The sequence below is a fragment of the Anser brachyrhynchus genome (assembly GCF_964034855.1).
Source record: "Anser brachyrhynchus genome assembly, chromosome: 6".
Lineage (NCBI taxonomy): Eukaryota > Metazoa > Chordata > Aves > Anseriformes > Anatidae > Anser > Anser brachyrhynchus.
In genome coordinates this window covers 19,552,024-19,568,586 of record NC_137700.1, presented here as the reverse complement: position 1 = coordinate 19,568,586, position 16,563 = coordinate 19,552,024, and the positions used below count along the sequence as shown (strand labels likewise).

At 39.8% G+C, this 16,563-nt stretch overlaps 1 protein-coding gene across 6 annotated transcripts in view; it reads right to left on the bottom strand.

The window, feature by feature from the left end:
- Positions 1–16,563, bottom strand: part of TET1 (tet methylcytosine dioxygenase 1) — a 77,268-nt gene that overhangs the window by 38,579 nt on the left and 22,126 nt on the right. For all 6 annotated transcript variants that reach the window (XR_013952703.1, XM_080597436.1, XM_080597437.1 and 3 more), the window contains 3 exons: positions 6,132–8,655; positions 4,828–4,918; positions 4,119–4,212 (listed from right to left, as the gene is read on the bottom strand). Coding sequence is in view for 5 of the 6 variants with exons in the window: in XM_080597436.1 (XP_080453562.1) it covers positions 4,119–4,212; positions 4,828–4,918; positions 6,132–8,655 (2,709 nt within the window). In the remaining variant the exon portion in view is untranslated. The remainder of the gene's footprint in view (positions 1–4,118; positions 4,213–4,827; positions 4,919–6,131; positions 8,656–16,563) is intronic.

Genomic DNA, 16,563 nt, shown 5'->3' with positions numbered 1-16,563 from the left:
TTCTGTGTTCACAAAAAGGTATTTGGGAAGATTCCCACTTCAGAACACTTCTTTGGAGAAAAAACCTCAGCTGTGTACCTTATCAAGGTAAAGCCCCCCAAAAAGTGGTTATAGGACAACAGGAACCATTGAAAAACATCACTCACTCTCCTCCCCAAAGACAGTAACAATTTGCCACGATCAGGTAACATCCACCCCGGAAACTCAAGGATGAACAACCAAACTGTTACATCTGATAGGCACTGTTCTGGTTTATAATACACCAGTACCAGAAGGCATGAAGATAACTAAGAGTACGGCAGCTTGTAAAATGGGCCTAGGAGAAATCTGGCAATTTAATGATAACGTTGGCCCAGTATCTGTGCAGGGCACATTTGTAGCTCTGAAGGACAGAAGTAGTGATCACACAGATAACCGTGATGCACAGGGTGAAGTCAAATGTTTGTGAAGAGAAGTCACAGCTCGGTCACACTGCAGGTCCTTCTAAGCCACTCAGTAAGGTCCCTTAAAAAAACAAACACCAATGTGTCTTGGGACAAAGGGAAAGACCACCCAGGAATAACTGGTGAGAAGACAAAGGCTGGTATGTCTCTGATGGGAGCTCTGTAGAACTGTGTTCAAGCCTGTGCTCTCCAGCATGTTTGTCAAGGGTAAATAAAAGGATGACAACAGTTGTGGATGACAGCAAGTAATTCAGAGGAGTGAAGACAAGCACAATCTGCAAACAAATGAAGGAGAAGTTCGTACTGCTGAGTGGGCAGTAAAAGCGGCAGATAAAATTCGCCGTAGTGTGCATACTTAATGCACGTGGATAAAACTATTCCGTTTTGAGACAGAGAGGGACTGACTGCAGGTTGGCCATTACCATGCAGAAATGAGAATCTGGCATAATGATAGAAAGCTCTAAGAAAATGCCAAATCACTGCTCTGCGATGGAGTTAAAAAGGAAAAGCAACTGCTAGGAAATACTGGAAATAGAGCACATGGCTGAAAACATTTTGCTTACCAGTTTAATACCAAGCGTAAAAGAAGAGGAAGGAAACGGAGGAATAAAGGCAACATTTTTATGAAAGACAACTGAGCACAAAGACACTGCCTCCATCCTAGGGAACCTCAGAGCTAGGAATTACTGGAAAGTGAGTGAGTCTTCTGGGGCCCCACTGCCCTGCTCTTACACCTTTCTGCTATCAGGCAGCGCTGGAGACAGGATATCAGCAAGAAGGACCTCTGCCCCAACCTGACTGTTCTTATCAGTTCTTATCTCCTGTCTTTATTCAGAGCTGGAGCCTTAGAAATTACATTGCATCTCTGAATGAAGACAGACAGCAATGATAGCTTAGCTGATCCAAGCCAACATCCACAGAAACCAGGAGAAGGAACCCAAAGGAAATCGGTGTAATCCAGAAACGTTAAGACCTGAAGCTGCCCTCTGAGGTCAGCGACATCATCTTTGATTTCAGCGCAGCAGGATTATGCCATGAGTGAGGCTACTTACAGATAACAGGTTTATAAACCATTTCACTTAAATGATGTGAGGTAATCTTTATTTCCCATCAGACATACTGAGAACAGAAAAAAAGAGACCACATCAAACAAAGCACTGATGAAACAATAGGACTGATATGAATCACTGATCACTGGCTGCTTATGGGGGATGCACTGCAACATGATTATATGAATGGGCTAACCCAGGAAGACATACTGGCAATTCAAGTACTGCAAAGCTTTTCTTTTTTTCTTTTTCTTTAACTCATTACACAGAAACATGAAGAACTTGGACAAAACAAAAATGTCAAAGTAATCCAAACAAAAAAGGAAAGAAGAGTACGTGTACTCCAGCATGCATCACAGAATGGTTATTTTCTAATCATGCAATTAACACCTACACAGATTTTCCAAGTTTATAGCACCCAAAAAAATAAGGAGAAAATGTCAGCTTGTTTAGGGAAAAGGAGCCTTTCTCAGTAAGTGTTTAAAACAACATGCACATGTTTGGAGCAACTTAAGTAAAAACAATTTTGGAGGACATCAGTACTATGAAACAGTCATTAACAGAAGACTGTATGGACCCAAGTATTTTACAAAGCCTCCTTTGATCCTAAAATGTATCTAAGGAACTGGTAAAGGACAAATTTAACTCGTGGAAATAGGGAAATTAATTGGGGAAAATAGCTAAATATTATCAATAGATACATTCATTTTTTTTCTCCTCACATTTGCTTCAGCAGAGCTCCATCGTGGTGCTCTTGCCAGCAAGTTTCTCAAGAGCCCTAAGGGCAATAGCTTGTCCATCTGCAAAGCAGGAATGAGTCTGTCCCAACGTACAGTGTACATGAATAAGTGAAAGTCTCTGTGCAGCTGACAGAACCTTGTGACTGCAATTATCAGAGAGCACAGCAAACTTTTTCCATATGCTTTCAAACAAATTTCACAATTACGCTTCTTTGGTCAGAGCCAAAAGCCAAATATGCTGTTTTAAGGATTAAAATTAGTATTGTCAATGAGAAGTTAACTCACACATTAAGAATACCAACCAAAAAAAAGGCAAATTTTATACAAGATGAAGCATCCTGTACAAAGATGACGACTTCGGTGATTTCCTTCCCTCTCTTGTATTAAGCAGTCACACAGTAACAGCAGACTTGGAAAAGCATTCACCCTCTTTTTGTCTGAGCTTACACACAGAAAGCCACCATTGCACAAAACAAGTTTGGAATTTAGTTAAATTAACATTAAAGCTTACTCTTGTAAACACTTTACATATAGCAATGTGACAGTCTAATTGAACAGCAGGTCCACTGTACCTTTACGGAGCCTTTTCTATATGCAGCTGAGTGCTTCCTGGCTGTCATATTGTACACACGTGTTGGACACCTATGGCCACGCAGACACACAATAAAACCTATCATTTCTGTTTTATATAAAAGGCAGCATGTTGATACTGGCAACAGAAAAATCAATTTTAAGAGTTAGCTTTAAATCTCTTCTTCCTTTCAAAGGCTCACAACTTTTTCTAAGATAAGATTTTTAGCTGTGTTAAAATGTAAGGTTTTTGTTTAGCTGAAATGCTAAGAAAAATAATTCCATTCTTTTTGGGTCAGCTGTTTCTGAAATTCGTTTGACCATCTCTATTTCTTGGATGCTTATTTGTTATTATGTATTATCTGAAGCAACACGCACATATGGGAGTCCTTTCTGAATAATAGCTTATGTGCTGAGTATGAAAACCACATTCGGACTGTTCCAAACATGTAAGCAATAAATATACATGCAGTACCGTTCACGTACATTATGTACTATCATCATTTTTGTCGTGTAGTTACCAATGCTAGTCTACCAACTGTGCAGTTAACTTCATCAGGTTTTCAGTTAAGTCTGAAACTCCTAAATACAGCAACAATAAAAAAATATATTTTAACAAACAAATTCTTTTTATTTCCAAAACTTAGTTTACAAGATTTCCAGTCTACTTTTTACCTCCCTTGGTGGTTTCAGCAAAGATTAAGGACAATCAATTATTTCCAAGCTCTTTCCTGGAGCTTGTCTGTTACCTCATTTCCTGGCTCCTATGAAGCAATGTGAGACAAGACTTTGGTGACACTATCACCGTAACATTTACATTTCCAAATAGGGAGTTCAGCACCTCAAAGAGAGGAACAAACTCCATGGTATATGAAACTGAATTTCCTTATCCAGCACATGCTCTTTTCTTCAGATGTTCATAAAATTAAGAAGAGTTTAAAAAAAAAAAATACTGTATTGTTTTCCAACTCTCCCAAGCGATCACCCCTTCTTTTCTTTCAAGCTTCCCAATAGCTTACTTTACTAGACACTCCAGCTTCCAGACACTGTCAAGAATTTCTTACCCTTGATTTGGTCATCTCTGCCAGCTCTATTAAGCACTTCTCTTTCTAACTCATGCAAACCACAGCACAGCAAACAGCATCACAGCTTAAGAAGTGTTTTCCTTAGCTTCATCATTCAGGCAGATTTGTAGATAAATGGAAGAACAGACCTTCATTAAAGACCAGATTATATTTAAGCTCAAAGACTATACACATCATTTGATATTTAAAAGCCACACAAAACAATCTTACTGCTGTAACATAAAAACTTACCCACTTGGCAATCGGACACCCCTGAGAGCTTTTTCCTTCCTTTCCTGTATAAACCACTACCTCTATTCTTACAGCGCTTCCTTTTGCTCCATACCTGCATTGAGAAAGTTCATGAGTAAAACTAAAGCCTCCGTAGACCACTTTAAAACAGTAAACACTTTCTACAAGAACAACAACTTTATTTTTTCCTTGCTTTACTGAGAATAGAAGAAAACCAAAATATTTAAGATGTCAAAAAATACTTTTAAATTCAACACCCTACTTGCAAAAGTCATTTTGAAATATCTCATAAAGGAGTAAGCTTCTGCCAAACATTACTTGGAAAGAAAATGTTATCTGCGTGCAAATCCTAGTGACCTTTCTGTCCAACTTGCAGCAGGTTGTTTGTATGCATGACACCAGGAAGCGTAATCCTGCCAGCTGGTAATCTTTGTTATCCCTACTGAGTTCAACAGCACCTAAGAGCATACCACTCCTGGTGTAATTGAACCCTAAAACTGCAGGAGCTCAGAAAAGACACACAAATTTGGAACTGGAATGTGAGAGTTTACCTCATGCACAGATGAACAGGAAAAGGCTTTACAAATGAGTAGAGCAAAATCTTAGAAAAACAAAGCAAAACATAGCACCTGATTTCTCCTAGTTGCTCTTGTTTCCTGTTTATACAGTCAAAAATATTGGGTTTTGTACGTTTTGTACATTTCCTTACCTGTTCTCCATTATTTCTCTCACAGCAGCAACACTTGGTCCTGTCCCGAGGTGGGTGTAATACGGGCCTTCATCTTTCTCTATAATTTGCTCTGTAAGCAGGTTGAGAAAATTAAGTTTGCACATCCAAATTTTATTTACACTGCTATAAGTAAGCTTAGAAATGGTTTACAGAAACATCTTCCAAATTAAATATGTAAAATCTGCCCCTGAAATGCAATGAATAAGTAGCATGACAGATTTTTCTCCTCAGAGAAATTATTTTATATTTGCTTTCTCCTATTAACCTTCTAGTACATTTTTTTTTCTTGATATTACAGAGAAATCATAATTATATTTTGCATTCTTCAGCAGTTTTCCATTTCAGCACCTGGCACGCATTGACTAAGTTTCCCAACGCCCTTGTGAGTAGGAAAACATTATTAATTCATATTAGACAACGGAGAAATGAGACCAAAAAGTATCAACTGAGTCATATACTACAGATCAGAACACATAATCCAGGCCACTTCACCAGCAGTTTGTTGATTCAGAACATTTAAGCAACGATGAAAAAAGTCTGTCTGTGTACAACCTTAAGTCTCTGAGGTGATTTTTTTTCCCCTCCCCATCTGGTGCTTTGATAGCCTGAAACACAGCATGTCCAACACCATCAGTCAAGCTGTATTTGGAAAGTTCTCAGGACCGAGTTTGATCCAACACCCCACACCACACTGCCAACTACTACATATCTGGCTTTATCACCTCAACTCCAGCTCACCTCTCATCTCTGAGACGAGACACGTCAGAAGCCTTTGACAGGACACCTCAAGGCAAACTCTCCTCAGGAGCATCAGTGACAGCAACAAGACAGCCCACAACTACACCCTGCTGCTCATCTAACAGCATTCAGGCAACAATGAAAATGTATTGGGAATCTTTTGCCCAGCTCATCTCAAACAGAAACTAGCTCTAGACCATAATAATCATGATCTGATATTCTCGGATAAATTTACATGGCATTCAAGGCAGCAATGACAAAACAAGTGAAACAATTCCTTTCCCTCAACTTGAATTTAAACCCTGCAGAATTTAAACTGGTCAGTTGCAAGGCCAAAAACACCAAATTTTGCTGGGCTTTGCAGGCCTGAGGAACACCAGGCTAAAGTTACAGAAAGGGAAAAAATAATTTTCTCTGATTCCCTAATGGCAAAATGCTGATCCTTTTTCAACAGCTCAATGGCAAGTACACTTCCTCGCATTAAAGGAAGCAACACAAACACACCCGTCCGAAAGGTACTGGCAGAAGTTAGCCAAAGGACTTACCAACACAGTCACAAGTTGGCAATTCAGATTGTCCTTTTTTTGTAGGCGTATCTATTAGATTTTTCGTAGGAGTATCAAGAAACTTCATAGGTGATTCAAGAAAGCTGCTGAGTGTGTTTTTTACTGGAGAACACCCTGAGTCCCCTGTGCTCGGAGGGTGGTCAGCACCCAAACTCGTTGACGTCAGAACAGTAATTTCACCTGCACACTCCATCGTCCTGAGAGCTTCCGCAGCACCTGGCACCGGAGCCCCACTGCAGGGACCAGGCAGCACCTGCGCCTTTGCATCCCCTTGTTCGGCGGCACCCTGCGGAACATAGGCTCTGTCTTCGCTGCGCGTTTCATTAGCTCTCAGGTTAGACTGATTAAAGGTCTGAGGCAAAGGATGTGCCTGGCTGACATTCACTGCTTGCTGTACCTGAGAATTGCATTTTTCTGTAAACATCTGTATGTTTTCACTTGGTCTGTTCAACGCGGATGCTGTTTTCAGCTGTGAAACAGCCAGAAGATTACGGGAGGGCAGATGACCGTACTGGTTACATGCAACATCATTTTTCAGCGGATCGACGCCTAGTGGGTCACCGGAGCCTGCAGTTTTGATTTGCTCATTCATCACTTCAGAGCCAAACAACCTGTCTTTTTTTTTCTCCTGGGGTACCTCAGGTAAGCACCTATGGAATTTTATCTGTGTTTGTGGGAGAAATAACCGAGGTTTTTCCTGTGATGATAAAGTATTTTGATTCAGTGCTTTATGTACTTTGGTTCTTGGAGATTTTTTTTCAGATGGAGCTATTCTGGAGTCCTGTGGCACGGTTTGACCAAGCTTGTGCAGTTTTGATGATATCCACATGTCCTGTAACTCACTATGTTGGCATGACAGCAACTCTAGCTGGTTTTGATTAATTTGCTGATAGCGTGCTTCTTGAGGCTTTTTTTTGTGTCTTGGTTTCCATGGTACAGCATTGCCTTTTTTATTTGATGATTGTTTTTGCTTTAACAGTAAGGAACTATAATTATGCCTAAAAAATACAGACTCCTTTCTCTGCAACAGATCTTGGTTATGTTTTGGCTGCCTCTCATGTGATATTAGGTTAAGTAGCGACGCCTTTATGTCATTCTTCTGCTCTGGATTTGTCCGGTTTGATTCAATTAATGCTGCGAGTTGAGTTAGTTGTGTAGCTACATCCTCTTCATCCTGGCTGTGAATTCCTCCTTCTTTAATCAAAGAACTCGTTTCCAAGCTCAAATCATTACAGACTGGCTTTTGGTCTAACTGGCCAAGAGCATCCAAGTTGTTACCTGCGTGTTGGACATTATGTGAAGCGTTGCAATACCGCACAAGGGTGACTGGATCATAGTTCTTCTTGGTAGCGTGTCCTGAAAATGATTTTGCATTACATGTTAAATCAGATAAAGTTTTGGTATCTCTTGAGGATAACTGTAATTTATACATCTCACTAGCCAGATTGACAGGTTTATCATGCAACTCAGAAATTGAACTTTGGCCATTGTATAACACAGCCTTATTAGGGAGCTGCTTCTGTGAGTGAGCACAGTGAGCCAAGAGCTGTTGTTCATTCTGCAAGTAAGTGTCTTTGATTTCTTTTAATGTAGAAGATGTGAAGGAGGATGAAATATCCCTTTTATAACTGTGGAGCAAGTTGGAAGTTGTTTCTTCTGTATGTTCAGTACTTTGAGTTTTAGGTGGTGAAGTTGTTTCCAAAGGGGCTTCAGATAACTGTGTTAAAGCTTCAATAGCTACAACCTGCTCTACAGTTAAATTTCTGTTTTTAATCAGGGACAAGAAAGTTGGCTGGAGTGAAGAGTTCTCATGCTGTGTCTCTGCATTAGGTACTTTAAAGCCATCCTTCTGTACATGTGCTCCCTGTTCAAGCAGCAGAGGACAGCACGAGCTTTCTCGTAGATCCAAAATGGAACCAGTGGGCAACACCGATTTGTCAGAATTCTGGAGGACACTGCAAGCACAGTTTTCCTCTTTCATGAAAAGGTTCCCGTGTTTGTCTGGGTGAACACAGCTAATGCCCGTCGCCAGCGTGTTTACTATGTTATTCAGATTGGTAGCCTTGGTCCATGGGGCATGGGAGTTGCTCGTCACATCTGCCCTTTCCTCTACAGATGCTTTTTTCAGTGAAGCAACTGCTTCTGTTGGTGAATAATGTAAAGTTTTTATGCCATTTTTGATGGTCTGTGCAAATGATTTTTTTGGCTCAGCTAACTGACTGGGAGAGACTGCTCTTTCACCTCCTTCAGCATTTTTCAAGTGTTCATGGCCTGTCACAGTTCCGTGGATATCTCCGTTGACATGGACACCAAAGGATGGCTTCTCATTATGTGCCCACTTCTCTGCTTCTAAGCCTGTCATTCTTTCTTTCTCCTTAGACTGTACATTTTCAAAGGGTTGTGTTTGGTTTGTTTTCACCCTGTATTTTTCACCATGACCACATATACTGCATTCCATGAGTTCTGGTCTGCGGCCATTTACTGGTTTGTTTTCTAAATTTGCCTATGAAATAATAATAAAAAAATTGTTGTAACAGCTGCTCGAAAACATTAAAAATAAGCATAAGATTTACAACAATTAAACCCTACTTTGACAGATACAAGGAATATCTTAATTAAACTCAGGCACAGATGTTGGGGGAAAAAAAAAGTCTTAAAGAAGACCTGCAGCCTAAAAACCTTATTCATATTTACAGCAAGTATTGCCTTACCTCAAGTTGGGAGGTATGCAGAGAATCACAGAACAGCTCGGGATGGAAGGGACCTTAAAGATAATCCAGTTTTAATCCCCCTGCCATAGGCAGGGACACTTCCCGCCAGATCAGGCTGGCAGGAACAAAGCATGTGCATTTGGTAGTGTTGGCAAACTAAAGAAATGAATTAACACATAAAGGACTTCACTATTTAGACTCAAATCTAAGGATTCCTTTTTTTTTTTTTAAACTGAATTTGCATAAGCAGATGAAAGTCTCCCTTGAATTCAAAGCAGGACTGAAATCTAATGGCTTGTGCCTCAGAAAGTTTATAATTATGCTCTTTATAATTATGCTTTCACAGCTACACCACTAAACTGATGCACCACCTGGTTGGACGCGTGTAAGAATGGCTGGTTTTCAGGTTAGCTGCACCAACTCCTTCAGAAACAACAAAAGCTGAAGTGAAAAGGCTAACAAGCCAACAACTCTGTCAGCTCATATGGAAGTTACCATGTAAACATTTGGTTGGCTTGTATGTTTAGATGGTAACTTTCAGGTTTCTGAACAGTCCCTCTTGTAATTGAGCTATCACTAGCACTCTTACAGTGAACTCTTAATATTTAGTTTGTTGCAGCCACATAATATCTGTGAAGATGAAGAATGTATCAATGTCAGAATACCATGTCCTGCAGAGGATACTTATATAGGCTTCATTTAAGACAGTATTATGGCTATGAGGTAAGGAGTTACGCAGTTAAAAAAAAATAAATAAATTTAAGGCAAGAACTCAGGCAGAGACAGCAATAAAGAGTGAAATCCAAGTTTTATTACCTTAATTAAATTTTATTTCTATTTATATTACATTTTCTTTTAAAAATCAAATTTGCAGTCACAATGGACAGTACTGGTACTTAATCTTATTGTAGTATCTAAGACTTATTTAAATATTCTGTAGCTTTAAGCCCTACTTAGCACAAAAAACAGAACTGCTTTTCAGATTAGACAGAAGCGATGCATCTGGTTAATTAACCATACATTAACCATACACAGAAAATCTTAATAGTTTGCTGAAAATAGCACCCAAATTAAAATATTTAGTTAAATTTAACGTGTTTTAGTAGCCACAGCCAAAATGCATAGAGTTCTCTGAGAAATGAAGTAAAAACGGAAAATAGATCTACGATTAATCATAACCATCAAGGCAATATTGCCAGCCACCCCCAGGCAAAAGGAGGCATGTGGACCTAACTCCATCTAGAAACCAGTATTCACCTTAAAACTGACTCTTAATTGATGAAAAATCTAACAGGGAATTCATAGCATGCCTTAAACATTACCTGATGCATCAAACTCTCATGGAAATGCTATGTAAAAATATATCCAGCACCTACATATCTAAGCCAAACCTATAGAAATCCCATTAAGAAATAAAGATACCTTTTTTTTTTCCTTTTTTTTTTTTTTATTACACACAGGTACTGACTAAGGCAGTGAACCTCAACTCCTCTGGATCCTAGAGGTTTTCCATCAATGACCCAAAGACCTGGGGGGATCACGAAGTAATTTCTAAGGGTTCCACAAAAGTGAATAACACAAAAGTGGATAACCAAGTCTATTGTTAGCAGGGGTAAAGGCTTTAAACAGGCCTCTGCAACTGTACCAGAAAATATTGTAAGGCTCCACCACCAAAGAGTAAAAACCCACAGTTCTATGCCTGTACAAAAGCTGTATTTCAATTACCTAGCTTTCTTCGTCTCAATTGAACTTCAGAAGGAACTAGGATATGAAATGCCTGGGTTTTCTTCAACAGAAGTATACTTAAGATCTCTATCAGTCCAAACGTCTTGATTACGTAAAATTGCTATTAGAAGCTATTTAATTCAGTGATTAGAAAGTTGAAGAGATAGAAACAAATGGATTAAAATCGTCTCCCAGCATTTGCAGGTTTTCAACACAACCACACATTTTTGTATTCCCTTCATTTATAGAGGGTGTCACTGTTTCGTATTCCCTTCATTTATAAAGGGTGTCACTCTCTACATAAAAAAAATAAAGAAATAAATTAACTCTAAGTCTGGAAATCTGAGAGCAATGAGAGGTGGAAGGAAAGAGGAAGGTTCAATCATGATCGTCAGAGACGAGAGGATCTGACAGAGTCCACTGACAATGCTCAAAGCACAAAAACACCATCATATTTCTCTCTCAAATATGCTGCTTCTCACTGAAGTACTTTTATCTGACCAAAAAGCATCAGTGCTCGAAAATACCCAGTACATTCCCCCTTAGAAGAACATAGGTGCAGTGTTGTGTCTACATAAAACCCCAGTGATCTCAGCAGCAAATTGGAATTATTAATAAAATTATTCCCCATATGAAGGGATGCAAGACACGGACTCCTGATGGCTCTTGAACAGGAGACCTTTATTGCCCTTTTTCACTACTACATATACTTTCCCCGTAGCCCCACACGCTGTCCACGTGCACGAATCTGTCTTACAATTGGTTAGAGACCCTCAGACACGCGCCTTGAGCCAGCCAGCAACTGGCCACTGCCCATAGCTCATCTTTAACACTGGAGCCAATTTACTTTATCTCGACCTTGCTCAAGTTTTTGGTTCTACTGCTTGTTTCCTCATTATCTCTAGTTCAGGGACGTGTGAAACAGCGCAAAGCCACCTGCGAATTCCTTCCCCACACCCATACATCACAATTTCCACTAACATTACTGGAAGCTGCCTACATGCAATGAGGAAAAAAATAAGAACCAGATGAATCATATCACTTGCACTATTTGTTTCATATTTTATTTTTCCATACAAGGAATAGAAGTTACCCTAAAATCTTTCTTCTAAAAAAAAAAAAAATCAAATTATCTTTTTTGAGTAATACATTGCTTTTTCTCTTTTGTTACTGTACTGCAATGGATCCTAAAAAAAAAGATACCTTTTTCCTCCTTTTACCAGACTTTTCAGTGGCCTTTTCCGTTTAATAGGTAAAGCTACTGTTTCCCAGCATAAAAAGAAGCACAGACATAGTAGCAGGGGCAGAGCTCGTTTGATTCTTCTCCATCTAAACCTGGCAGACCAAAAGCAATAGCTCAGCAAAGCCTTTGCAGCAGAACGACCTAGGAGCAATCTATCTTCCGGGCCTGAATCAAAGCACTCCAAACTACAGGCAAGGATACCACACTTCCAAGCAACAGTCTTAAAATTCATGGAAGCTGAGCACGAAAGACCAATCTGATTGATTTCTAAAGCTTTTACACAAGTGTAATGAAAAGTGGTAGAATAAACTGGATCAATAAAAGTAATTTCCTCTCTTCTTCATTAAGGGGAGCACAGCTCTAGCTGGGGACATAAAACACTAACAAATCTCAAGCTTAGACCCGACAATAGTTAGTACTATTACACGAGGAGCCATAGGAGTATGGTCTGATGTAGCCATTACTAAATTGCTTAAACTCAAACCAGACATCCTATCTTTTTTGTATTTTTTAATTATACACACACACAAAATTCACTCCATGAGGCAATGCTTCCAAGCACACATGAAAAGCCAATCACAGTGAATCATTCCCACGAGTCAAAAGGCTGCGTGTAATATTGAGTTTTCTTTCTTCAACACGAGATGCCTCCAAAGTAACGCAAAGGTTTCACCAATTCACAATCAAAATACAATGCCAAGGTGACCCTGAAGACTTTTCCACATTTCCTGTACAATGGCGACCAGAGCACAGGTTTATATTTCGTTTTGTGCCTCTACAGGTGGTAACAACCCATTTTGTACCAAAGGACACAACCAGAAGCAATTACTGCCATGAACCAGTAACAACAGATGATGCCCAGATAAACAACTGATAAAGTGGCTCTCAAGATCCCAAGAAATTAAAAACCAGCTGCACCTGCTCGCTTGTGCCAAAGCCAGGATGACCTGAACAGCAGTTCTTCCAGGGTCACAATGTTCAACATGGCAAAAGGGTGGGTGAGCAAGGAGCACCTGCACTCTGCAACTCTTCTCCACGGCAGTGCTGTGGATCAGGCCAGACCCTGCTACAGCCCCGCGTGCCCCCCAGGTTGGCACAGAGCTGCTAAGCTCAGAGTTCAAGTGCCTTGAGAGGAATTTCCTTCCAGAAAAACGGTTTGGGGCGAAGTAAAAAAAAACAAGAGGCAAACTTGATCTAAAAGAGGTTGGCCATATCCCTTTGTCACCCACAATTCAGGTATTTATAAACATTGATAAGATCCCTCCCCCTCAGTCTTCTTTTCTAAAGGCTGAACAGACACAGGTCCCTCAGCCTTTCCTCATAGGCACATGCTCCAGGCCCCATACCATCTTTGTGGCCCTCTGCTGGACTCTTTCCAGTAGACCCCTGTCTTTTTGTACCGGGGAGCCCAGAACTGGACACAGTACTCCAGGTGAGACTTGACCAGGGCACAGTAGAGGGAGAAGATCACCTCCCTTGACCTGCTGGCCACACTCCTTTTAACGCACCCCAGGATACCATTCCCCTAACACAGGCACCCCAAAGTGGATGTGTTACAGAAAGAAAGAAAAACTGTAACAGTACCTTTTCTGCTACAGAAACCAATATAAACTAGTGTCTTGCTTGACTTGTTTGTTCTACTGATGTTTTGATTTATTCAACCATTTATCTTCAACATTGAAATGGTACACTCAAAGAGACAGCTCTGGAAAATCTAGCACTCAATTAACCCACAGGAGAAAAATGATATGATCAGCAGCAACATGTATTCCCTAATATAACCTTCCCCTAATGTGCTTTAACTCAAATGGAGAGATGAAAGAAACTCGGTCTTTGAATTTATCCATCCTAGCTAATGTCTCCTGTGGTCTACTCATTTATGAAGCCATCACCGTAACATTAACAAAGTCCTGCCTGGCCCGTAACTGTAAATGGGGAATCATCACAGAGTGCTCATAATGGGGTCTCTAGGGAACAGATCACAGCCATGTGTAACATTCTTAGCAATGACCTGTAAGAAAAGTGAATTTAATACTGATAGAAAAATAGCAAAAAAATGAAAAAATCAGACATGATGTTTCCTAAATTGACTGGCAAGGTGGCTGCAAGCAAACCTTTCACTACAGATACCAGTGAAGCTGTGTATCCAACAACGAAGACATCAGACAGTATTTACAAAATGCAGGTTTTAGCTTAGAAAGCAATGACCTTAGGAAGGCCATGACCGTTGTCAACAACCAACTGCACAGTAACTATAGAAACTTCTGTTGCAACTTCATGGCCAGAACGGTTAGTGAGGTTCTCCAGTGCATAAACAACAGTGTAATTAGGAAGACAGATTATTTTATACCCAGTGTTTGGCACTTTTACACCTGCTAGTGGAACAGAGTGTCCGATCCTGGCATCCCCAATTCAAGCAAGACATTTATATGCTGGACGGGGCTTGGAGGACCATGTGAACGACAAAGGATTGAAGTATCTTGAAGTGAAAGCCTTGAGTCCACTTTCTACAATTTACCAAAGAAAAAGAAAATTGAAAGGCCACAAACTATTGCTAAGTCTATGTGGAAAAGAAAGCCAACAACAGAAGGCTCCTTGTTCTAGCAGACAAAAGTATAACAAGACTCAATGACTTTAAGTGAAGGACAGAGAAGTCTGGGCTGCAATTATGGTGCACATTTTTGCAGAGGGACAGAGAAAGTGAAGAAATCGTTTAGGCACCTTGTTAGGCATTTCGTTGTCCTTTTCATCCATGGGAATTCTCAAATTCAAGTTCCTTGAGGTATTTTTAAAACATGATGCTTTAACCCAAATAAATTTATTCAGTCGTACGAGCTCTCAGAAAGGTTGCTCAGATCAGAGCAAATGATCACAAAGACCTTGCCCGGCTTTGCCATAAGCAAACCAAACTAACACAAGTTCATGATTTTCACTCAGTTCAGATCTTTCACTAAGGATCTGAACAGCTGCGTCAGGTAACGTTCCAGTTCCTGTGACCTAACCAGGAACACATTCAGTTCCTTATTTAGGGCTCGGTTTAAGTGCCTAACCACCCGTTGTACAACCAATTGTATTCACAAGTTGCTACCTACTGGTATAGCAGTTCTCAGACCAGATCTGGTAAGGACACATAACCAGTAAGTTAACAACACCACGCAGCCCTGCTGCTGTCCCTCACTCTCAAATTCAGCCACAGGTCCCAAATAGAGCAACAAGTCATGCACTGAGTTGTTTTCAAATTCAAACATCTGTATTGTAGGAGTATTCCAGCCTGGTTTTAAAGCTGACGAGAGGCCACAAGACTAGAAAGAATATCTAACACCCGTTACCAATGGAAAAGCCACTGACAGGTAAGTCAGAGGACCAGCTAAAGGCAATTCAGATAGAAGAACTAGAAATAGTCATGCTGATCAGCCAGGCCACCCAACTACAAGCCACTATTCAGGAGTCTGCATCTATGCCTTGTTTATTCCCATGAAGAAAAAAGCTGGAAGTGGCAAACAATGTTTCTCTTTTACCAGCTAGCACGCTCACAAATTTAAATAAAGCTAACAACAGAATTTACACACACAACTTCCACGTTCTCCTTAGAGGAGTACCAGGCTCACTCACATACTGCAGTAACAGCAACGTTCTGGAGCAACAATGCTACAACAATGGTGTTTGAGTTACAGAATTCAGGCAGAGATCAGCTGCTACAAAAATAGATGCTCTACGTTTTTAAATACTTGGAAACTTTTCCTCTTATTCACAAGTTCAATAAAAGCTTACTTTACAAAACTGAAACAGAGCCAAATTTTACTGAAGAGCACCAATTAAATAATACAACACGGACAACACCAACAAAACACTGGCAAAGGAATTCCCAACTGAGTGTCAAGGCACAAACCAATCAATTTTAAGTCAGACCTGGAAAATCCGTATTGAAGGTTTAATGTTAAAGCTGTTAGGACAACAAGATGACAGCCAAACATGTTCTATACAATAATTTTACAGACGTTAATGAAAAGTGGTGACTGCTAGGCCATTTATGCGATTCTGTTTTTTTCTTGATATTGGTTAAGTTTCATATATTTGATATAAAAAAAAAAACAACATTGTTGGAATGCATGGATTCTTTTTAACCTTGTAATTATAAGATTTAATTTGCAAATTTATTGTAGTAGGAATTAAAGCCTTTGGTCCCTACAAAGGCAAGGCTCTTATACCAATGCCCATGGAAAAGCCTGCTGCAGTGGTGTCTGCAAGATTTTTTTTTTTTTTTGCATTTGTATTGCCATATATAAAAACTTAGCATAACATCAGAGAGATGAAGCACACAAGTGAAAATCTGGTCCCACTCAAGTGTGCTGAGGACTTTTCACTGGGTTTCCTCCCACAACAGTTACTGAAAGCAATAAACAAACTTGCTTAGCAATATGGTATAGGATTCTAAACAAGTAGCACCCTTTTTCACAGCATTTTCTAGATACTATTATTATCTACAAATGTATAAGCATCAGATAGCAAACACTGACAACTGATTATTGCAGTCTGCAAAACTATCTCAAATATTTCAGTGCCTACACTACACGCGGCAAGTACAAGTGTTCAGTAAAGCTCTTAATTCAGTAGTAAATACAAATAGTATCAAGAAAACATACCTAGAATATGAACGTGTTTTGTAATGCTAAAACTTCATTAGAAATATCTAAAGAACAAACCTGTGCATTTGATCTTTATTAATACATGG